Source organism: Labeo rohita, chromosome 5, assembly GCF_022985175.1.
Source record: "Labeo rohita strain BAU-BD-2019 chromosome 5, IGBB_LRoh.1.0, whole genome shotgun sequence".
In the NCBI taxonomy this organism is placed as follows: domain Eukaryota; kingdom Metazoa; phylum Chordata; class Actinopteri; order Cypriniformes; family Cyprinidae; genus Labeo; species Labeo rohita.
This window is the reverse complement of record NC_066873.1, coordinates 42,667,884-42,692,611: the sequence shown is the minus strand read 5'-3', so window position 1 is coordinate 42,692,611 and position 24,728 is coordinate 42,667,884. Positions and strand designations below refer to the sequence as shown.

At 33.1% G+C, this 24,728-nt stretch overlaps 2 protein-coding genes across 3 annotated transcripts in view; both read left to right on the top strand.

Annotated features, from left to right (window-relative positions):
* Nucleotides 1–14,852, top strand: part of tnks1bp1 (tankyrase 1 binding protein 1) — a 32,548-nt gene extending 17,696 nt beyond the window's left edge. The window contains exons 4-10 of the mRNA XM_051110019.1: nucleotides 7,491–7,600; nucleotides 8,664–8,796; nucleotides 9,643–9,808; nucleotides 9,950–10,086; nucleotides 11,528–11,676; nucleotides 13,558–13,649; nucleotides 13,817–14,852. Of these exons, the coding sequence (XP_050965976.1) occupies nucleotides 7,491–7,600; nucleotides 8,664–8,796; nucleotides 9,643–9,808; nucleotides 9,950–10,086; nucleotides 11,528–11,676; nucleotides 13,558–13,633 (771 nt within the window). The 3' untranslated portion in view covers nucleotides 13,634–13,649; nucleotides 13,817–14,852. The remainder of the gene's footprint in view (nucleotides 1–7,490; nucleotides 7,601–8,663; nucleotides 8,797–9,642; nucleotides 9,809–9,949; nucleotides 10,087–11,527; nucleotides 11,677–13,557; nucleotides 13,650–13,816) is intronic.
* A 2,683-nt stretch (nucleotides 14,853–17,535) lies between these two features.
* Nucleotides 17,536–24,048, top strand: crybb3 (crystallin, beta B3). Of its 2 annotated transcripts, none has more exons than XM_051110528.1 (6): nucleotides 17,536–17,688; nucleotides 18,531–18,613; nucleotides 20,039–20,157; nucleotides 21,552–21,684; nucleotides 21,774–21,916; nucleotides 23,593–24,048. In XM_051110528.1, exons 2-6 carry the CDS (start codon nucleotides 18,539–18,541, stop codon nucleotides 23,900–23,902), a joined length of 780 nt encoding a protein of 259 aa, XP_050966485.1. In that variant the 5' UTR covers nucleotides 17,536–17,688; nucleotides 18,531–18,538; the 3' UTR covers nucleotides 23,903–24,048. The 2 variants fall into 2 exon arrangements, with proteins under 2 accessions (XP_050966485.1, XP_050966486.1); XM_051110529.1 differs by having other exon boundaries at nucleotides 17,550–17,685; nucleotides 18,527–18,613.
* Nucleotides 24,049–24,728: the final 680 nt, after the last annotated feature.

Here is a 24,728-nt window from a genome sequence, read left to right as displayed (position 1 = left end):
GCAGTTTTTAGACGACTGGGTTTAATAAAAGTTGCTGATATTGTTAAGTATAATGATAATTAATTGTAATAATATTTTAAAATATTATTGTATTTTAGATCAAATAAATGCAGCCTTGATGAGCATTAGAGACTATCTGTCTGCAAGCATCTTTATTTTATTCTTACAATGGCTACTACAGAGTTTCTTATCCTATCTGATTATTTAGTGTGAAATAAATGTCCTTCAGTTAAAGCTATACTTAGACCAGGCGTAACAGCTGGTGTCAAGGAAAGTTTATTGCACCCACACACGCTATGGCTCATATTAGACAAACACAGCCTGTTAGTCATGACAAATAGTCAAACTAATGCACAGTGCAGTATAAAGCACCTGATTCAGCAATAGTTTGCATAAGGGTTTTGTGGTTTACCGTTTCTCTTCCAAAGTTCACAGATACAGAAACGTTCTCATGTAAAAGTCTTTCCTGTTTTCTTTTTCTGTCCATCTGTATTTTACTATTTCAAATGCAGTGACATAATTGTCTTTGATCTTCTTTCATCCCTTCCCCCTTTCTCCCTCTCCTTCTGTTTCTTTGAGCCGGGATGTTGTCACTCATTTGAGGGCTGTGTCTGTTTCCGGTACCTGTTCGTACCTGCAGCGTGTCAAGCGTAAGCGGTGGGCTTGCCGGAGTGCTGCTATGTTTTTCCATTGGGGTTTGGGGGAATTGCACAAGAGAGAAGCTTACGAGACTTTAATATCTGGATGTCAGAAGATTGTATTCTCAGATTTGTGTTTCAACCTCAGCTAAACAAGAAGATTTCACAGGAGATCAGTAGTAGAATGGTTTGACGTTAAATGCCTTTTGCGAAGAAACATGCTGGAAGAGCAACCAGAACTGATCGACAACCTGAAGTGCTTTCTGTGATGGACACTGGCATAAAGTCTGGTCAGAATGCCTACAGAGATGCCAATGCTTGTCGGCTATAACGCCCTTTAGACCTCGCATCTGGGATTTTTTCCTTAAGAACAAATCGTTTCCCACTAGATACCACCCAGCACGAGTGAAAGAAGATGCAGTTCTTGGGTAACAAACTCTCAGAGGCGCAGACGCAGGTGTCGGGATGGGTGGGCAACATGCGACGCTCGTTACAGGAGGCTGTGGAGCTGATGTCAGGCGCTTTGGAGCGTGAGGAGGTAATCAAGGAAGAGGAAGATGAACAAGCGGGAAGGTTTGAGAGGGCCATCTCACCGCTGAGAAGTTTTGCATCTCGTGGTCGACAGTCTCTTCGAAATCTCTCTCAGCAAAGCCGGCAGCGCTTTTCTCTGCGCAAACGTGTGACTGCGGCGAACTCAAATAATGTAAGACTATGCTGAATGTTTTCTGCTCTCTGCTCTGCTCTCTTCTATTCCTTCTCTATCAGCCAATCTTTAATGCATTGCATTTTCTCTGACAGGTCTTCAACAGTCCGTTACAAAACATTTGTGAGTGGTTTTACTGCATGCTCTCAAAATATCCATGAATCAGCAGAAAAGTTATTTGGAAAGTCCCTTTTACAACCTGAACCAAAAAAACAAACAAACCTGTTTTGCTAAAAGGTCTAATATTGCTTAATTTGATGATGCTGAGTTGAAAAATACCAATAAAACTTTCCATTCCAGAATTTTTTTTTACAAAATAAGAATGAAAATGTTTCAACTGCATTTATTTGATCAAAAATACAATTATATATATATATATTATATATTAATTATTTACAAAATACAATAAAAACAGTAATGTTGTGAAATTTTATTACCATTTAAAATAACAATTGTAAAATATAATTTATTCCTGTGATGCAAAGCTGAATTTTCATCAGCTGTTACGCCAGTCTTAAGTGTCACATGATCCTTCAGAAATCATTCTAATATGCTGATTTATTATTAGAATGATCAATGTTGGAAACAGTTATGTTGTCAATTTTTTTTTTTTCAAAATATTTTACTTTTTTTCAGGATGTTATTGTATAACAAGTTAAAAAGAACAGCATTTATTCAAAATATAAATCTTTTCTAACAATGTAAATTGTATGCTATCACTTTTTATTAATTTAAGCCATCGTTGGTGAATAAAAGTGTTCATTTCTGTCAAAAAAAGAAAGAATAAAAATTTACTGACCCCAAATTTTTGAACAGTAGTGTATATTGTTAGAAAACCTTTCTATTTTTAGTAAATGCTGCTCTTTTTAACCTTTTATTTATCAAAGAATCCTGAAAAAAAAGTACCACGTCCCAAAAAAAAAAAAAAGCAGCACAACTGTTTTCAACGTTGATAATAAATCTGAAGGATCATGTGACACCTTAGACTGGATTAACAGCTGATGAAAATTTGGCTTTGCATCACAGGAATAAATTATATTTTAAAGTATATTAAATTATGTTATATTGTAATAACATTTTGCAATATTACTGTTTTTTTCTGTATTTTTTGATCAAATAAATGCAGCCTTGATAAGCATAAGAAAAGTCTTTAAAAATCATAAAAAATTGTACTGATCCATACTTTTGAGCAGCAGTGTATCTGCTGTGTACCTGCCTTAATGCACTTTTTAGAATAACAAAAGCAGTCAAATGTCTAAAGGTTCGGCTTTAATGACGGAAAAAAGTATTCAAAATGTATCATTTAACTTCCAGTCTTAGAAAGTTCAAATACAAACACATTTAATATCGACAAACTTTACAAAATAAGCACTTTGGATATAGTAAAACACCCACTGATGTAGCAGAAAACATCTGGGTCGTGTTTGCATTTTCTTCTGTCACTGGCCATAATTCTCAGATTTTTAGGATTATGCATAAAATAATGTCTTCAGAATCATTCATACATGAGAAAGTGAGTTGGGAACTGAAGAAATAGTTGTAATCTGGCTCAGAGGAAGACAAAAACAAGACAAATCATGTATTTGATTCAGTTTTTCTTCTGATTAAGGGATAATACAACTTTACAAATACGACTTCTTCACCTTACAAATGGTTATCAAAAGCAAAAATGCTACACAATGCATTTGCACGTAACGTGCAAAACAGCCACTGTTTTTGGAATCAGCACCTCAAAATTAGTAAGAAACAAGTTTAGGATTTCATTCGCCAATGATGCAGACCACTATTTTTATTATTCATTGAAATCTGATTAAAATTCCTGTTACTGCACATGCACATGCATGAGTCAGTGTGTTCGCATCAGATACGTTTAAACAGGATGTGAAGCGTTCTGGAATCATTTGGAATCTCAAGCTGTCTAGGCTTGTTTTTACTCATTGTATATTTGCTCATCCTCTCATTTGGATTTTCTTTTCCCTACGTGCATCTCTGTGAGTCATGACAGGTCTCAATCCACCCAAAACTCACAATATTCAATTAGACCAATTTGGTGAATATGGCGCCCATCCCACAGATGTGCACGTGTGTGTACAGACGTTTTAGATGGACACTACAGTTTAAAAGTTTGGGGTCTCTAAGATTTTTAAATGTTTTTGCAAGAAGTCTCACCAAGGCTGCATTTAATTATTTAATACAGTAAAAACAGTAATTGTGAAACTATTACCATTTAAAAATAACCATTTTCAATTTAATTATATTGTAAAATGTAATTTTTTGCTGTAATGCAAAGCTGAATATTCAGCATCATTACTCCAGTCTTCAGTGTCACATGATCCTTCAAAAATCATTCTAATAAGCTGATTTGTTGCTAAGGAAAATGTTATATTATCAGTATTGAAAACAGTTGTGCTGCTTCATATTTTTCTCTAAACTGTGATGCATAGGATTCTTTAATGAAAAGCATTTCTTTGAAATCAAAATCTTCTGTAAGATTTTAAATGTCTTTCTGTATTTGTAATTTTTTTAACAAGACTGACTGTAAACAATTGAGTGGTAAAATTAGTCTGTATAAAGTCTGGTGTGTTTAGGTCACTAGTTTCTGCATGACTCATGGATTGTTGCTAAAATATCACGAGATGACTCTAATGGTGCTCAAAGAACAGCAGTCCTCTCCTAAATTTCCCTAGTGAGTAATTACACAAATTGGCCATGCACACGCACATCGTTTTCTAATGTACATGCAAATTCTGGTTAACCATTATGTTGCATTTTTAGCAATTCTGCATTGTATTGTAATCTATTTCTTGGCTTTTTTCCTTTATCACATAGATAATTTATGTTTGGACCTGAATAGATATTAATAAATATTTCATTGCTCTAGAATATTACAAGTAAGGTGTTTACACAGCCAAGATTTCCAGTTAATTCCGCTTGAATAATTGCGTTAAATAGCAGGTACATAACTGGAATATGACCAAATTAAAATAATAATACGATTTTAATGTTCGTATACATCTATGCATTTTAAAAGGCTAAATCTTTACTCCTTTAAATCTAGTCCTGCCATTGTTTTAACAAGTAGTTGAAAACTATTCCATCTCCATCACCCTGTTTTTATGTGCATTTTGAAGTATTGCATCAGAAATGACTGATGGAAACGGCAAAATTAAAAAAATAATAATAATAATTAATTTGCAAAACAGTTGTTTTGTAAATTCCTTCACAAAAAAGTCATGTGATTTTGTGCTTAACTAACCAGTGTTCCGATCTCATTGCCCAGCATCTGAAATGTTGTTATGGTCATTTTTAAATGAGACCCTGGACCACAAAACCAGCCAAAAATTACACTGTATGAGTCAAAATTATCAATGTTTCTTTAATGCCAAAAATCTTTAGGGTATTATGTAAAGATCATGCTCAATGAAGATATTTTGTAAAAAAAACGTATTTACTTATTTACTTAGTAATATGCATGGCTAAAAACTTAATTTGGACAACTTTAACTGCGATTTTCTCAATATTTTCCACCCTCAGATTCCAGATTTTCTCAACCAAAATCTCAACCAAATATTGTCCTAACAAACCTTACATCAACTGAAAGCTAATTTATTCAGCTTTCAGAAAAATGGACCCTTACGATTTCCCAAACTTTACAGAAATTTTGAAAACTTTCTGTGACTTTTTGGAAAATTTAGTGAATTGAAAAGTTTCTGTAAATCTTTCTGCCCCTTTGCAAGCCTACAGCCGATGCCGATAATTAAAAAATGGCAAATACCTGCCGATATATCGGTCACCCGCTAACATTATTTCATCAAAGTATCTTTTTGAAAACCATTCTTAAATTAAATATTCAAATTAATATTTTAGAACTTATTTTAATTGCTTTATCTGTATTATTCAGACAGATGCATTAAATGGTATTATTAATGGTATATGAATATGTATTCAAACTGTGATTTTTATTGACTCTTATATGAGATAAAGTGGGTTAATATCTTTTTTTAATTGCCCCCAACCGCTGTTATTTATATTTTGATCTAGTGTTTGTCATTATAATTTGACACTTTTGCCACATATGTTTCTTATATCAAAAGAATCTTAAAATTTACCTCAGTTTCCATTAGAAAACATCACACAACAGCATCTTTAAAGGGGTCATCGGATGCCCATTTTCCACAAGTTGATACAATTCTTTAGGTTCTTAATGAAAAGTCTATAATATACTTTGGTTAAAAATTCTCAGTGGTTGTGTAAAACAACACCCTTTTTACCTTGCCAAAATCAGCTCTGCAAAAATCATCACATTCTGGTCGAGGCTGCTTTAAATGCAAATGAGCTCTGCTAACCCCGCCCCTCTCTTCTCTCTGTGGAGTGACGAGCCTGTTTACTTTAGCCGCGTTTAGCCGCTAAACTTGCTAACTAGCACATTATTAGGAAAGGCGATCGCAAAGATTCATAAAAACCCTTATACACACTTCTGCTGTAAGTGAAGCTGGATCACGAATGGTTCGCACGAGCATAGACGGATATATGTTGATTGGGAGGCGCATTCCCTTCACAAACAAACGTAATCCACTGCATCTTCAGCAGCTCAGATGTCGGGAGTAAATGACGACCACTACATTCATTATTACATCCAGCAACACAACACCTCAATCACTCAATTCTTGTCCAACTTACATCCCTGCTCCGGCATCAAAACATTTAGGTTGGACTGTTACAGCTGATCTGAGGTAAAACGCTCATGTCAATCAACTATTGTGGGAGCGGCCTCTGTCAGTGTGACGCCACAATGACAGGCATCTGAGAATGGCTCAATTTGAAAAAGGGGATATTATTTTTACAAATTATTAAAAACCACTGCATTGTTTTTTATCATTATAGGGTAGATTTGTACATACACTGCCAACACATATTAATGTTCAAACAACATGTCAAAGTGAACTTAGCATCCGATGACCCCTTTAAGAGCCTCCAACTTTACCAAGAAATTAATGAGTGTGTGCTGCAAAAGAGGGTCTGTTTATTCTGAATAACGTTCAGATCAGAGATTTAGTCCAGGAGTCATTTATGCTGTATATATATGGGATTGTCTCGTGTCGGACGCTGTAGAATGAACATTACTCAATGTCCTGCTCACAGAAAGCTTGTTTACAAGGAAGTGTTTTGTTTCCTAGTAACAATTCCTAAACGCTGACATGTTTTAAACAGCAGAGTGACGTGAAATTCAAAGTATCTGGTCTGTGCACAAAGCCGAGTGTGGATGACTTTGTGTGTTTGTTGTGTTTGTAAAGGACAGCTTCACCCCTGTGACCATGTCAGCTCATTAAAACACGTATGCTTGGATTGTTGGTGCTTTTCTGTTTGCAACGTATGTGATTTTGGTGTGTTTTTGTGTGTGTGCATGTTTAGCTGAGAGTGAGTTTTGACTTAGCGCTTAGTGCTTAAATGTCAAAAAAATGTGAATTAAGAATTTACTGATTTATTTTTATTTTTTTATACCTGTTACGAAGATGTACCTGTACTTGGCATTATTCTTTATGCAATTATGGTAACACTTCAGTTTTCAGACCAATCTTCATTATTAACTAGTTGCTCATATCACTATATTTATTTTATATATATTTTTTATTTTTATATGTTCAGTTTTCAGTTTTAGTAATTTTGTTGTGTTTTTGTCTTTTTTTTTGTAAATCTATATTTTTTATTTTTTTATTTCATTTTAGCTGTAATTATTTATATACATTAAAATTAAAACTCAATAGTAGTTTTTTACAATATATAAATACAATAAATAAATCTAAAATTGAAATGAAATCACTTTTTAATTGTACTGTGATGACTCCTTGGAATGTGTGTTTGATAATGATAGACATAATTTTTAAAAATTGAAATGAAATCTGAAAACTAAAAGCAAATACAAAAAAATACTTTCTGTACTGGTCTGAGAAGGTTTGGTGTTGGTCTTGGCATGCTGTTTATATAAGAAACTCGATCAACCAGCATGGTCTTGATAGTGGAGCTGGTTAAGCTAGTTAAGAAGCCCTTTGGCTACAGCAGCTTCTATAACCCAACCCCTCAGCAGGACCATACTGTAATCTGAGTACTGAAGTGCGTCTGTGTTTGTTTGCTCTCATTAAACCCCTCAGGGTCAGTTGAAGGACGGTGAACCTGAGGAAGACCAAGCTGCAGAACAGGACACAGAGAATCCATTCGGGGAAACCGATGATCAAAGTGAAAACAACGACACTGTTGATGAGTAAGAAATATCTACAACATGATTCATCACTTTCATACCCACAATCATCCTTCAGTTGTCTTTTGAACATCTGACAATAGTGTTGTGGAGTCACTAACTAAAGCTAGCAATGCTTTGGACTTTTTCAGTGTCATAAAACAATGTTGTATTTCCAGTAACAAGTTATTTTCATTTTCCCCAGTGTCAGATGACAAAATTACTATATTGCTGTGTTTTTATGTATTGTGTGCACAATGAGTTTACGAGGTAATAATAAAACTCTGAAGTCTTCTGAAAGGCCCTCAACTAATTCTGAAAAGTTCAGCAAATTTTGTTTAATTGGTTCATTTCACTAAACTGTTGCAAAATACAGATTCAGTGATTAATAACTCAATATTTATTTATAGCTCAAATGTATTATTTTGTTTAGTGCTTATATTAAGGGTTTTATTGTTTTATTTAGCAAATCTATGTGTGCAAGTTTGATATCGCCCTAAATGAAATCCACATTGTTCTTGTGTTGATAAATGATGTTTGTATTTATCAAAGAAATTGCATAACTTGCATGTTACACAAATAGATCCAACATAGTAGTTAGTTTCAGGAGCTTTTATTGTAGTTTGACTTAATTTGTTAAATTGGTTATTATTGAGATGCAATTATAATTTTTTTCAATTTAATTAATCTATTTATTTATTTATTGTATTTTCTGATCTCATTAAAAAAAAATTGTTTGCATTTTTTTTAGTTTTTTTTTGTTTTTTACATTTTAGTGCATCAGTTTAATTTAAATGAAAATGAGAAATGTTGCTTTGCCAACTAAATGAAAAAAAATTGTATATTGTAGTTTAGTTAACATTTATTTTATTTTGAGTAACAAAAACATGTTTTTTATGGTTTTATATAATATATTTGTATTTATATACTATGCTATAAACTATAATAACCCTGGTTTAAAGTATCAACACATATGTATTTGCCTTAAGGCTAACAATCATTAGACATCAGTTTTGCTCAGACTGTCTCCTAGTGGTCATGAAAAGCATCAATTGTGGGTTGATGTCATATGTCTTTATTTGTTCAGTGACCCTACACAGATCAGAATCAATCAAGCCCTACAGAGACTGAATCAGGTCAGACGACGAAATACATCTAGTGATTCAGACACAGCAGACGTCCCAGTTCAGGAGGAGCCCGAACCGCTACCGGTTCTTGAGGTACATTTGTTACACATTTATCAGATTTTTTACTATATATATTACAATAAATGTTTAATATATATATATATATATATACATTTTTTTTAAAAATCTCTTCTGCTCACCAAGCCTGCATTTATTTGATTCAAAGTAAAACTTTTTATAAAAACCTTTGTATAAAAATGTTTAAATATTTTTACTATTTAAAATAACTGTTTTCTATTTGGATATATTTGAAAATGTAATTTATTCCTGTGATTTCAAAGCTGAATTTTTAGCATCATTACTCCAGTGACATGATCCTTCAGAAATCATTCTAATATTCAGATTTGCTGCTTAAAAACATTTATTAATATTATTATGTTGAAAACAGCTGAGTAGAATTTTTTAGATTCATTTAAAGCATCCTTGGAAAATTAAAGTATCAAGCTTTTAAATGGTAAAAAAAAAAAGCTTTTTATTTCAGATAAATGCGGATCTTTCTATTCATCAAAGAACCAAAAATATGCAAAGAAAAAAAATGTACTCAGCTGTTTTAAATGTTGATAATAATAATAATAAATGTTTCTTGAACAGCAAATCAGCATATTAGAATGATTTCTGAAGGATCATGTGACACTGAAAACTGGAGTAATGATGCTGAAAAATTTAGCCTTGATCACTGGAATAAATTACATTTAAAAATATATTTAAATAGAAAGCAGTTATTTTAAAGAGTAAAAATATTTCACAATATTACTGCTTTTGCTTTTGGATTGAATAAATGCATGCTTGGTAAAAACATACAATACATATAAGTATATAATGCAGTTAATATTAATGTGTGTATTTGTGTATATTTTTGCATGTGAATTGCTGGATCAGTCTGCAGCTCCACTATTGGACTCCAGCGTTTTCCGTTCAAAGGTTGATCTGGCTAAGAAACGGAGCATAAAGCGCTCTAGACCGTCACGTTCTGTCCGACAGAGAGGCGCCCTGCCCGCTCTGACAGAGGGAACGCAACCCGACTGGACGTTCTGCGACTCCACAGGTGGGGTCAGCACATCACATCATTTTACATTCAACATCAAACTGTAACTCCATTACATGACGTTTCATTTTCAGTCTGAATCCTTTAGAATCTCTCTGACTCAACTGTATTAACAAACCTCTATGTCAATGATTATTACAGAACCAAAAGATCAGTGTTCCAGTGGAGCAGGCTCTGAATCAGAAGAGGAACCGTCCCGAGACGTCACGTCCTCTCCAGCCCCCAGCCAGCCCAAGAGAGTCTCTGTGTTTCCTGGGATGGACCCTTTAGCCCTCATGGTATGTCCTGCTGGTGTGACCCTGGACCACAAAACCAGTCTTAAGGGTCATTTTTTCTAAAATTGAGATTTAGACATCATCTGAATAAATTGATGTATGGTCTGTTAGGATAGGACAATATTTGGCCGAGATACAACTACTTGAAAATCTGGAATCTGAGAGTGCAAAAAAATCCAAATATTGACAGAATCGCCTTTAAAATTGTCCAAATGAAGTTCTTAGCAATGCATATTACTAATCAAAAATTAACTTTTGATATATTTATGGTAGTAGATTTACAAAATATATTCATGGAACATATTCTTTACTAAATATCCTAATGATTTTTGCCATAAAATAAAAATTTATCATTTTGACCCAATGTATTTTTACAATGTATTGTTGGCTACTGTTACAAACATACCTGTGCTACTTACAACTGGTTTCACATATGTCTGGTTTTGGATGCTCACCTGACTAAACCAGCTGGGGATAGGTTTAGGTTTAGGCTTAGGCTTGGTTTACTCAAAAGACCGTACTTGTCAAAAAGCTTCTAATAAATTCAGTGTTGCGGTGAGTCATGAAACACCAGTCACACTTTCACATAATCCCACACCCTGTTTCCATTTTTGACTTTTATTTTACCCAGCTGTCTAAAATATACTAGTGTTTAAGAGTTTTTATTGTTTTTGAATGTTTTTGAATGTTTTCTCCTCACCCAGGCTGCAATTATTTAACCAAAAATGCAGTAAAAACAGTAATATTGTGAAACATTATTACAAATTTAAATAGCTGTTTTGTATTTGAATCTATTGTAATGTGTAATTTATTCCTGTGATGCAAAAGCTGAATTTTTAGCATGATTACTTCAGTCTTTAGTGTCACATGATCCTTCAGAAATCATTCCAATATGCTGATTTGCTGAAAACAGTTGTGCTGCTTCACATTGTTTTTTTTTTTTAGGATTTTTTGATGGATAGAGATTTTAAACAAATGGCATTTATTTGAAATTTGAATTGTTTGTAACATTATAAATGTCTTTACTATCACTTTTAATCAATTTAATGCATCCTTGATAAATAAAAGTATTATTTCTTTAGGAAAAAAAAAAAAACTTCTGAGTGTTACAGCAAAGCCAGCTTGTGACGTTTGTGGTTTCTTGTCTGCTTATTTAAATCAAATTTTGTTTACAACCATTTTAGTAGAAGTAATTATGTTTAAATTTATTTAATTACTAAAACAATACATATGAAGATCATTTTTTATGCCTCTGGTTTCAATTCAAAATAAGATAACAGATTTTTAACATGATTTATTGAGTTAAGTATTTTTATATTGTTCTGTGGCTATGCTGGTAAACCAACCAAACTAGTATAAATCAGCTTCAACACACAGCATTAATTTCAGTCTAAGTTTGTCTTTTCAGTAGGGATGTTCATCATATCTTGTCTTTCTCTCACAGGCCCAGCTAAAGCGGAGAAGTGGAGTCGTAGAAACAGAAAGTCCAACAGAAGCACAGACGCCTCCGTCTGTCCCCGCTCGCTCTCCCCGCACACCCAACAGGACCCTCGGCCCCAGAGTGCTGCCCCCTGTTGACGCCAAGGACAGTGGGTAAGTGCCACCAGAAACTTTCAGTAAAAAACTCATTGTGACCCTGGACCACAAAACCACTTGTAAATAGCATGGGTATATTTGTAGCAATAGACAAAAATACACTGTATGGGTCAAAATTATTGATTTTTCTTTTATGCCAAAAATCATCAGGATATTAAGTAAAGATCATGTTCCATTAAGATATTTTGTTAATTTCCTACCGTAAATGTGTCAGAACTTAATTTTTGATTAGTAATATGCATTGCTAAGAACTTGGACAACTTTAAAGGTGATTTTCTCAATATTTAGATTTTTAAATAGTTGTATCTCAGCCAAATATTGTCCTATCCTAACAAAGCATACATCAATAGAAAAACATATTTATTCAGTATGTATAAATCTCAATTAAAAAAAAAATTGACCCTTGAAAATTGGGTCACAATTATTATTGCTCATGAAATGTGATGCAATCACGTTTTCATTGTCAGGTCAATGTGTTTTATAACTCAACAGAGCTAATATACCCTAAAAACCCTACTGTAGCATATCTGATACATTTCTAAGGCTTCTAAATGATCAAAACTTTGCTGAAAAACCTGTTGTACAAAATTCTCTAAATGCCTTGTTGTCCTAGTTTATAATTTTCAGCAAGTAAAGGCCTTTTACTGTAATGGTAAAAACATCCACCTGCAGCTCATGGTTCATGTGTCTTTTTGTTGTCAAATCTTTACTGATTTCAATAAAGTCAACATAAGCATAACTTTTGCATTGTTAATACTATTTATAGCAGAGGCCTTCAACCCTGTTCCTGGGGACCCGCTATCTTGAAGCGTTTAGCTACAACCCTAATCAAACACACCTGAAGTGGCCAATCAAGCTCCTCAAGACTGCTTGAAAAATGCATGCAGGTGTGCTGAAGCCGGTTGGAAGTAATCTTTCCAGGAGAGTGGGTCCCCAGGAGCAGGGCTGAAGATTTATAGTATATAGATGAACTCTTACTGGACTGAAGTAACTTAATTAACTTAATTATCCATGTCCATTTTTAGAAAAATCATGTTAAAATGTGATTATCAAATATGAACATGAGGCTTTTGAGGAACATTTATTTATTCATCTCCCAATCATCATACATTGCATTGCATTTTATGTTTTGAAACTACAGAGCTTTGATAATAAAACTAAGCATTTAAATAGTATTTTACTTAGTTGCATTATTTATTAAGGGCCTCTGAATAAAATTGAGAGTGTTTTTTTTCTATCATATTTTCACTATATAATACTGTAAGAGCAATTTTTAAAATTCTTTTTAGTTTAGCCAAAGATTCAATAAACTGTAATAGATAAAATTTCTTTTCTGACTATTATTTCACGTCAAGCTTTAAAGAGTTAATTTCATAGTGCTATTTCAATATGTGACCCAGGACCACAAAACCAGTCATAAGAGTCATTTATAAGTAAATATAAATATAAATAAATTAGCTTTCCATTGATGTATGGTTTGTTAGGATAGGACAGTTTTAGCCAAGATATAATAGATATCAATCTGGAATCTGAGGGTGCAAAAAAAGCTAAATATTGAAAAAAATCACCTTTGATTTTGAAAAATGCATATTACCATTTAAAAAAATTCATATATTTACGGTAGGAAAATTTACAAAATATCTACATGGAACATGATCTTTACTTAATATCCTAATGATTTTTGCCATAAAAGAAAAATCAATACTTTTGACCCATACAATGTTGGCTATTGCTACAAATATATCCGTGCTACTGTATTTGCTGTATTGCTATAAATATCTTTGATACACACGTTTTGTGGTTCCACTTCTAGCACATTTGTCTGAATACATGAATTATGTCAGATAACTGTAACAATCGTGATTCATGTAAATCCAGGTCCGGCTCTTCACCCTCCTGGCTGCTTGAGCTCAAATCGAAGAAGCGAATGAATCAACCTGAAAGTGAAGCATGAAGCTTGTGAAGCTCAGGTCAGTGTATGTGCTGGAAACACCCGTCCAGTCCTCTGATTCCTCATAAATAGTGAACTCTTCTGAAAGTCCTGCAACATTTGCGTGTCGCTCCCTTCATCTCCAGCAGAGGGTGACAAAATCCACATTTATATCACTTAATTCGCTTCTTTTTACAATTTCAACAGGACTCACAAGTCTGATGCAGGAGGAAGTTCTCTGCAAAGGAAGTCTGTGTGATGCCACAAAGATGCCAAAGGAACTGACTTACACGAATAAGAAGTGCAATGACCTTTCATTCTCATACTGACTGAGTATCTATTTCGAGTGCGAGTCCTGGACTAAACAGTGTGCCAAGATCACGTCCTATTATGCACATTTTAACCTTTTACATGAAAGTCTGTCATAATTGTTTGGCAGCGTTATGATGGGCGCAAGACGGTGTGCCTGAAAAGCAATTGCTGTTTACTGCCTTGAACCAAGTTAATTTTACACTTATTTAATTTTGTTTACATTTATTAATCCAGCAAATGTTTTTATCCAAAGTGAGAATGGTACAACAAGCATTGAAGTTTCTCCAGTTGGATCAGGGGCCAAATGCACGTCTGTTCATCTCTGATTGTGGAGAAGCAGAAATCAGTATAGCTTCATGCTACAATGCACTTTAAATGAGTCAGATCACTGGAAAACGTGCCTTAGGACTCTCACATTGCATTTGAGTTAAATCTGATTTTAAATATTATGTTTTTTGAAGTCTGATCTTAAGATGTTCATTATAGCATTTTCTCTTAATTGTTTTTATTCTGTTTACAATATGCAGTTGCTTTAAGACCAATTCATAGACATAATTTGATGGTTATTTGATCTCATTTAGTTCATGCTTTTGTGTTATTCTCTATATTTCTATTTTAAGTAAAGCTAGTGATCAGCTGGGTCGGGCATTTACAATTTTTTGTTTTGTTTTGCTGCCCATGTCTTTACAGTCCTGCCAAGAACACTTTTACAAACTCAAATCAGGGTTATGATCATGTTTAATAGGTTGTGTTTAATTGTGTTCCTTTTAAATGTTTTTCAGTTAGGTTTGTTTTTTTTAAAACTTAAGCTATGTAAATTGCTGCTTGAGAAAAATGTTTACCTGTTTAATGTTGGGAAACGGGAGTTGTGTTTTATAAAAATGAATTATGAATCACAATTGTCTTCATTAAATATTTTTCTAAATGGGAAGCAAGTTTGTCTTTGTATAGTGTGTGCCAGGACTGAAATATTAGTAGGTATCAGTAGAGACAGAGGTATAAAACACTCCCTATAACAGGTATAAATTGTACAGGTCATGAATTTTTTTAGTTGTCTTTTTAATTAATTTAAAAAAAAAAATTAAATGCTATTTATGAGCCTGTTTTCAAAAAAGTGGAGCGTTCCTTTAATGCTACATTTAATATATTTTATACCAAAATGTTACATTTATTTGTCAATTTCATTTATTTTTTTTTAAATAAAATTATAACTGATTTCCTTTTTAAATGGCAGTAGGTCAGTAATGGAAAGTGAGGTTTGTGCTTAAAAATGCAGTTTCAGATGACTGAGGTAAGTGGGAAGTCCCGTTGGTTGGTTGTCTGTTCATTTAATGTATTTTCACCCACTCTGGATAATATACTGTGAAAATGCCTACCTAAATGTTTCTGGATTGCAAATTTAGGTCTTAGGCACTTACTCAGTAGGCTGCAGCAAGCTGAGAGATGTCTAATAAATATTTTATCATTTTAATGTACACTGCAAGAACCATAAATTTAAATCTCCTTCAACAGTGTTTTAGCACAAACTTTGGCATTTCATTTTAATGCAAGCACCAGGAGTGTTAGATGGTGCTGTTTTACTGTTCCATTATGATCTGTACACTTTATTGATATTCACAGCAGCAGAATGTAATAAGATCTTGCTCTGAGAAAGCAGTGACATGCCATTCTTACCGCAAGCCACTATTTCTATTTGATCTAGGTCATAAAAAATGACTTTTGTAGGTGTAACCTAATTTGTCAGGTTGAATTACAGCACTGGCTTGCTTTTCTACACTCTCAGAAAAAAGGTACAAAAGTGGTCACCAAGGCAGTACCTTTTTAAAAACTACAAATATGTACCATTTAGGTACTACTATGTACACTTTAGGTGCTAATATGTAACTTCTAGGTAACGATATGCACCCTTTAGGAGTAAATAAGGTACAAAGATGTACCTTTTGAAAAGGTACTGCCCCAGCGAAAGCTTCTGTTCCTTTTTTCTGAGAGTGTAACCAATCTACACCATTATTAGAACGTGTACTGGGAGTGCCAGTTGTAAACAGAATTTATTATTATAATTTTTTATATTTAAAAATATAAGGTGTTACATTTCTAAATTACTAAAGTTATTAAAATATCTTTATTGAATATTTGATTTTCTTTTTTAAGGTGCACCCCAAAAAATTGAAAGTTGAATAAAAAATTTAAAAAACATATTTTATTGTTATATTTAACTATTTTATGCCAGTATATTTTTAATTTATTTGTCGATTTTAAATGTAATTTTTTAAAAAACACATAGGCCTGTAAATGTATTGTTATTTTTAACTACATTTTATACCAAAATTAAGCAAATTTTAATTTATTTGTCAATTTCAAGTGTGATTTCAATAATTTTTAAATTAACTAATAACTGATTTCCTTTTTTTAAGTAAAAATGTTTAAATGTATATATACCAAAATTACGCAATTTTTAATTTACTGGTCAATATCAAATGCAATTTCTATGATTTTTTTTTATTATTATTAAGTAATAATTGTTTCCCCTTTTTAAGATACATTTCTTGTCTTTTGTAAATGTAATTTAAGCTGAATTTAAAAAATATATATAAAATATAAATATTATTTTATTATTACTTAAGTGCATTTTATACTAAAATTAAAATTTTAATTTTTTGTCAATTTCAAATGTAATTTCAGTGTTTTTTAAATTATATAATATAATATAATATAAAAAAATTATATAATAATAATTGATTTCATTTTTTTTAAGATGCATTCCTTAACTTGTGTATAAATGCAATTTAAATTGAATTGAATTTAAAAAATACATTATTGTATTATTACTTTTAACTACATTTTATGCCAAAAATTAAGCCATTTTTAATTTATGTCAATTTCAAACATGATTTAAAAGTTTTTAAATTAAGTAATAACTGACTTCCTTTTTTGAAATGTGCATTCTTTGTCCTTTTAAAAATATGCATGTTAATTTATTGTTACTTTTAACCACATTTAATTAAATTAAATAAATAATGATTTTTTTAGGTGCATCTCTAGTCTTTTGCAAATGCAGTTTAAGTTAAACATACTGAATTTAATATAGTAAGTTATAGTGGGTAGGGTGATATATATTGTCACATTATTTACATTAAATTGCATCCACCAAGTCTTTTTTTAAATGCAATTTAAGTTACATTTAACTACATTTTAACCAAATTAAGCCCTTTTTTTAATTAATCTGTTAACTTGTTTGTTTGTTTTTCTGTCTGTCTTGCATGCTTTCCTTGAGCAAACAATTCTAGAAAACATTTACTAATTTTGAGAATCCATCAATTGGGGATGAATGGCCCAATTCTGTAGCTGTTTTGGGTCAGAGAGAGAGAGAGGGGATAGTGAGCAGGGTTGTGATGACAGCAGCTGATCCTGTCTGAATCCTCTTGGCTCGTGCCCTGTCGGTGCCCGCTGTACCCACGCTGGCAGCAGAGCAGGCTGGTGGCTGCGGGCAACTCCTGCCAACTCACGGCCTATTGAGAGGCAGTCTGACGGACACAAATGCGAGCGACAGACTTGCTGCATCAACAGCAATCGACGCCCAACCCATTTCTGCTGCTGTGGACGGAATTAAACCATAAATACCCCCCAGGTCCCCTCCACTCGCCCGGCACACCCTCACCTCCATACACACTCCTCACACACACACTAACTCGTTCACACACACACACACACGCTGAGAGAGAGTGGAGGGGTGAGAACTGCTGAAGGTGAAGGACGGGAAAAAACAGGTAAAGATGCGTTTATCTCAAGTCTTTTTTTCACATGTGTGCTGGCAGAAACAAACAACCGAAATATCACTGTCATAGAAATTTGTCTCGGGCTTAATTGGATGCCTAATGCAGCATTTATAACTGAATATAGAAATAGGTATAAAGGAGAAAGGAAACCTCTGAATTTTTTGCATAATGCTAATGCATCCTTCTTGAAAAGAAATGCCACTTGTTTTGATATTGTTTTCTGTTTTGTTTTTGCCGTCTGACTTTTTACAAACTGTACAATAATGAGCATAATACGTCTAATGTAATTGTGTCCGTTTTGTTTTGTTTTGTTTTGTTTTGTCTTGTCTTGGTTTGCTTTGGTTTACGTTACAATAATGTGCATAATAAGATGTGTTTAACTGTGTCCCTACTCAAGTTTTTTCCTGTGATTGTTTTGCTTTATTTTACTACCAAGAACAGTTTTTACAAACACAATATATATAATGTTGCAATAATGAACATAATAACCTTCTTTACTTGGCGTCCCCTTTGAATGTTTTTCAGTCACTGAAATAATGTTTATGTTTATTCTTTAGTTGTATAAATTGCTGCTTAAGGAATATGCCGGTTTAATTTTGGGAAACAGAATTTGCTGTTCATATCAGTTATGGATATTTTGCATGATATTATGCATCTTTCTTCAAAATAAATGCCTCTTGTTTAATGCAATAATATTCATGTATTTTAAAGTGTCCAAATGTGTTTTGTAGCCATCCACTTTAGATTAAATCTACTATTTTCACGCAGCAATGGCTGGCGAGTGATCCTGTTCAGAATTTCTCATGTTTGATGTGTGTTTTGTTTGTTGACAGGCGGAGAGATGTCGGATCAGCAGGGAGTCCCAGATCAGCAAGTCGCTGGGAAGAGCCAGGGAGGAGCAGGAGCGGTTTACAAGGTCTAAATACACTCATTTTACACAGCCATTTTTCACAGATGAAAGCCCAGAGGAAACTCTTTTATGCCTCATGGAACTGAATGGACTCTCTGTTTGTGTTTCATTTAAGTATCAACTTCAGCTTGCATAAATAGACACAACGAGCCAACAGTTGACACACAGCAAGAGTATGAAGCTATAGATGAATTTGAATTTGAACAAATTTGTTAAGAAATATTTTGAGTTCAAGGAATATTTTACCAAATATTAAATGTTTCCAAAAATGTACTGGCCCTCTGGCCATGTAAGATGTAGATGAGTTTGTTTCTTCATCAGAACAGATTTGGAGAAATGTAGCGTTACATCACTGGATCCTCTGTAGTGAATGGGTGCCGTCAGAATGATAGTCCAAACAGCTGATAAAAACATCACAGTAATCCACAAGTAATCCACACCACTCCAGTCCATCAGTTTACATCTTATGAAGTAAAAAGCTGCAAGTTTGTAAGAAAAACATCCTTCAATATGACATTTTTTTTATTCAAACCATTGCTTTCTGCTAAAACACAAGTCCATAATATTGCGTTCTCCAGTGAAAAAATCATCTTGTCTGAATCAGGAGAGAAATCTGCACAGATCAAGCACCATTTGTGAAAACAGTTCTAAACAAATATGTGGATTTTGATGTGGGAGAACAGCAAGGGATGGATTTTAACACTGGAAGAAGCATTATTATGGATTTGTATTTTGGCCATAAGTGATGGTTTGAAGTTCAACATGTCTTAAAGATGGATTTGCTTATTGCAAACAATCAGCTTTTCACTTCACAAGATTTTAATTGATAGACTGGTTTGGTGTGTATTACTTGTGGATTATTGTGTTTTTATCAGCTGTTTGGACTCTCATTCTGACGGCACCCATTCACTGCAGAGGATCTTGTTGGCGAGCAAGTGATGTAACGCTACATTTCTGCAAATCTGTTCCTATGAAGAAACAAACTCATGTACATCTTGGATGGCCTGATGGCAAGTACATTTTCAATTTAGGGTGAACTATTCCTTTAATACTGAGATCTCCTCACTTTTGATTGCAGACTTTGATATTGACAAATTTGAGCACATTTTAATTGCTGAGACGTTGTCTTGAGAAGGATTTTGCTCTGAACAGCAAATGTCTCTGTTTGTTTTTCATTTAATCTTACTGCTGACTATAGGGAAATATGAGCAGAATGAAGTTTTTCACTAAAATGAATGTCTAATGTGTTACTGTTTGTACAGCACTGTGGTCAACATTGTTTTATTCAGTGCTTTAGAAATAAATTTGACCTTTAATTTGAATGTGACAGTTTACATAAATGTTTTTACAAATTATTTACAAGAATTCTGCTCATCTTTCATCAATGAAACCCAAACAGTTTATGACTCAAAATGTGTTGAATCTTTAAAGGTCTCACTGTTTGAATTCGAGAACTTCCGTGGAAAAAAGGTCGAGCTGTCAGCAGAATGCAAGGACTTGATTGAAAAGAACTTGGAAAAAGTTGCATCAATCATAGTTGAGTCTGGCCCGTGAGTACACATTTTCTAGCATCAAACTACATTATCCAGTCCAACCACAAAACCTCTCAGATTCTTAAAGGTACAGTTCAAAAAAAAAAAAGAACAAGTAAAAACATAATTTATTCACCTGTTTGACTTTGGAACCCAAAAAGAAAATTTGAAGAATAGTCACAATGTTCTTGAAAGCAGGAGTTTGACTGTATGCAAAGTGGTGTAGGAGGAGGTTTTCAGTCTACTTTGTGTGCAAATAATAGCATATGACTAAAGAAAACTTCAGACAATTATATTGTGCAACACAAATTGATTATTTTATATCAGTACTTCTCTCCCAACTTCCTTAGCCAACTTCCAAACATCCTTAAAATTAATAATATAATATAATATAATATAATAACTCAATTAAAATGCTTAAAAAATAAAATAAAAATATGCTTAAAAATAGAACACTTAAAATAATATAAAAACAAATGTATTATATTTCTTTTCCCCTCTATAATGTTTGTTTAAAACATCCCATTCTTAAAACCTCTGGAATCACATAATGAATTTGGATTAATTAATTTTACTAAATGCATGCAGTTTATAAAACAAATTAAAACCAGTTTCTGAATGTATATCAATGTAGTTATAGTTCTGTTAATCTTAAATATTATATTATATTATATTATATTATATTATATTATATTATATTATATTATATTATTATAGGGCCTTCAAGTCAAAAAATTCAAGAGCTATTGAAATATTTTGAAATATCTGAAATATCTTTATACAAATACCTTCATTTGTTTACCAAAGTGTTATTATCCTTAACTAAAACTAAAACCATAAAAACATATATTTCATTACTTGAAATAAAATAAACATTTACTTAAATTATAAGTAATATAATTTTATTATCTAAAATATTCTAAAAAAAAATGTAATTTAAAAAATGTATTAAGCTAGTTGCCAAGGAAACATGTCATTTTCATTTATAAAATTTTATTTATTAAGTCGAAGTACCATAATAATAACTAAAACTAAATAAACTAAAACGTAATAAAAGCTGTATAAAGATTTTTTTTAAACGAGTAAAAATGACAAAAAAAAACTAAACTAAAATTTTAATGAAAATAAAATATATAAATAAAATGCACTTCAAAATAATAACAAAACTATAATAGTGTATAAATAATGCTAAAATAACACTGGTTTACCTGCATGTCATGTCACCATTAACCAACATCAGAGAATCGTCAACATGCAAATGAATTGTTAAATTATTGAAATATTAACTTAAAATCTCAGAGGTGCTTCAGGTAAATATTTAGATTCAAGGAGGTTCAACTGACAAAAAAAGTTTGGAAATCCCACCTTTAATCATCCATTTATTCATCCTGACCTTGATGATCTTGTCATAGATGGGTCGCCTTTGAGCAGAAGGGCTTTCTGGGAGAGCAGTTCGTTTTGGAGAAGGGAGAATATCCTCGCTGGTCCACCTGGACCAACAGCCAGAACAGCAACTGCCTCCTGTCCGTTAGACCTCTCAGAGTGGTGAGAGACACGTTCACACCTCACACCTTCTTAAGGTTCTGCTCTGTTGCCACGGCACATTGAGTCTTGTGTTTCCGGTCCATTACCAGGACAGCGCCGACCACAAACTACATCTGTTCGAGAGCTGCAGCTTTGCCGGGAGAAAGATGGAAATCGTGGATGATGACATTCCCAGCTTGTGGGTTCACGGCTTCCAGGACCACGTGGCCAGCGCCAAAGCTGTCAACGGAACGTGAGTTTGAAATCGTTTTCTTGCCACTGTTATCCAGAGACCAGCTTATTAACTTTGATTTTTCACAATGGTTTTGATCTTTGTTTCAGTCCTTATTTTTCCTGATTACAGACAGTCTGTATATCTAAAGTCAGTGTGATCACAAAACTGACTGTTTTTACTTTCTTAATTCATGTTCCTGGCCTTGTGCACAGTTCATCAGTGAATGTTATGGGGTCAGTTTTTGACAGAAATGAACACTTTTATTCAGCAGGGACACATTTAATTGATCAAAAGTGTCAGTAAAGACATTTATAATTAAAAGATTTCTATTTCAAATGCTGTTCTTTGTATTTATCAAAGAATCTTTAAAAAGCTTTGTTTCCACAAAAATATTAAGCAGCACAACTGTTTTTTTTTTAACATTGATAATAATTGACTTTGCTGTTCTTGGAACAAACATTTTTTTTTTTTTTTTTTTATTATTTTAATTTAAGTTTTAATTTTTGTTAATGATAATAAACCAGTAGAGCACTACTGGTTCATATTCAATAACAAAAAATAAAACTATAGCCATAAAAATTGTACTTGTACTTGAAGTAATGTAATCATTAACTAAAATAAAACAAAAAAATATTAAAAACTTAAACTTTTTTTTTATTTTTCCAAGGCATAAGTTCTCATTTTCATTTAGTTCAAGTTCAAGTAACTGGAACTAAAAACTTAAAATTCATTTCAAAAAATAACTTCATAGACATAATTTAAATAAACAAAAATAATAAAAATGACAAAAAACATCAAATATATTAAAATTTAAAACTATTAAAATTTAAATTTAAAGAAAAGAATACAATATAAGAATAAAATATACTTTGAAATATTAACAAAAAGTAATTATTGATTTATTATTATTGTAATAATAGCAAATAACAAAAGTTTTTTAAAAGAAAGTGTGTCAATCCACAACAAACTTAAATTTCACATAGACATTAACATAAAATGGCCACTTTATTCAATCATAAAAGCAAGTTTTTGTTTTTTTCTTGTTAAATATTCTATTTTACATGACAAAAGTAAAATGGATTGGATTCAAATGCCATTTTATGTTGTCTTTTAGTATGACAAGTAAACCTACAAGCAATCAGTGTCTTCCATTTTTATTTTTATTCATGTGGAGATATGCTAAATTAATGTTACTTAAAAGTTTGTCAATTTAGTTTTTTTATTGACATTTTAGTTTCATTAAGATGCTTTACCAACCATGGAAGGTTCTTTATAGTAGGAAAAAAAGTTCTTCAGATTATTGAAATGTTCCTCACAAAGTGAAAAAATAAGGACTGAAATGTTCTTTAGGGAATCAAAATTGCACAAAAGTGTCTATATCTTAGCTGAAAATGGTTCCTTTTTGTTTTCTTTTTTTTTTTTTTTTTAATGTTTTTCAGACTAAGAACAAAATGTTTCATTGAAAGATTCTTTGGGGAACCAAAAATGGTTCTTCTATGGAATTCTTGCAAAAAAAAACCCTCCTTTTGGAACCTATATTTTTTAAAAGTGTTCTATGTAATCTTTGAAAAACTTCCTCTGGAACATTTATTATTAAGAATGTATTTCCCCAACATATCCTAAAAATGTAGCATTACTGACTTTTTTCTGACACTGTTTCCACACTCGAGTATCACTTCAATCTCTTTCCTCAGGTGGGTCGGCTACATGTACCCTGGCTACCGCGGCCGGCAGTTCGTGTTTGAACATGGCGAATACAAACACTGGAACGAATGGGGAGCCACAGAACCACAGCTGCAGTCCGTCCGACGTGTACGTGACATGCAGTGGCACAAACGGGGCTGCTTCACCGTCCCCGACCCGGCTCCCAAACCCAATCCCAACCCTAATCCCAACCCAAACCCCAATCCTGCTCCCGGTCCAGCCCCCAATCCCGCCCCTGGCCCCGCTCCTGCTCCAGCTCCCGCTCCCACTGCCCCATCCGCCACGGCTGCCAGCAGCTGAAGGAGAGTGGCCAGCCCTGCCGATGACCTCTGCCCTGCGCCTGCTCAGAGGAGCACGAAGAAAGCTCGAAAGCAAAAGTGACTGCCTTGCCTCTTGTGTGTCTATCATTGGAAATAAAGGCCTCGGCCCCATGCTTTGATCTCTGACCTCTGGCTCGTGTCTGATTTTATTTGTTTAGCTAGACTGGAATAAGAGTTTGATAATGAAAATGGTCACCAGGGCTGCACCTATTTGATTACAAATACAGTAAAATCAGTAAGATTTAATTTATTCCAGTGAATTTTCAGCATCATTACTCCAGTCTTCAGAGTCACATTATCCTTCAGAAATCATTCTAATGTGCTGATTTGCTGCTCAAGAATTATTATCAATGTTGAAAACTATTTTTGTGGAAAGCTTGACACTTTTTTTTCAGGCATTTATTTGAAATAGAAATTTTTTGTGACATTGTAATTGTCTTTACTCCCACTTTTGATGACTTTAAAGGGGTCATCGGATGCAAACTTCACTTTTACATTTGTTTGTTTAAACATTATTGTGTGTTGGCAGTGTATGTACAAATCTACCCTATAATGATAAAAATCCATGCAGTGGGTTCTAATTAATCTGTAAAATCTCAAAGGAGCAATCTCTCAGAATGGGATGATTTTTTGCAGAGCCCATTTTGACAAGGTAAAAAGGGTGTTGTTTTACAAAACCATTGAGAATTTTTAAGCAAAGTATATTATAGACCTTTATTAAGACCCTAAAGAATCATATCAGTTTGTGGAAAATGGGCATCCGCTTTAATGCATCCTTGCTGAATGAAAAGTATTAATTTCTTTCT

Coding starts and splice junctions, on each gene's coding strand:
- crybb3 (XM_051110528.1), top strand. CDS start 18,539: ATGTCGGATCAGCAGGGAGTCCCAGATCAGCAAGTCGCTGGGAAGAGC. Junction 18,614..20,038: donor GAGCAGGAGCGGTTTACAAG/GTCTAAATACAC, acceptor GAATCTTTAAAG/GTCTCACTGTTTGAATTCGA. Junction 21,917..23,592: donor GCCAAAGCTGTCAACGGAAC/GTGAGTTTGAAA, acceptor CTCTTTCCTCAG/GTGGGTCGGCTACATGTACC.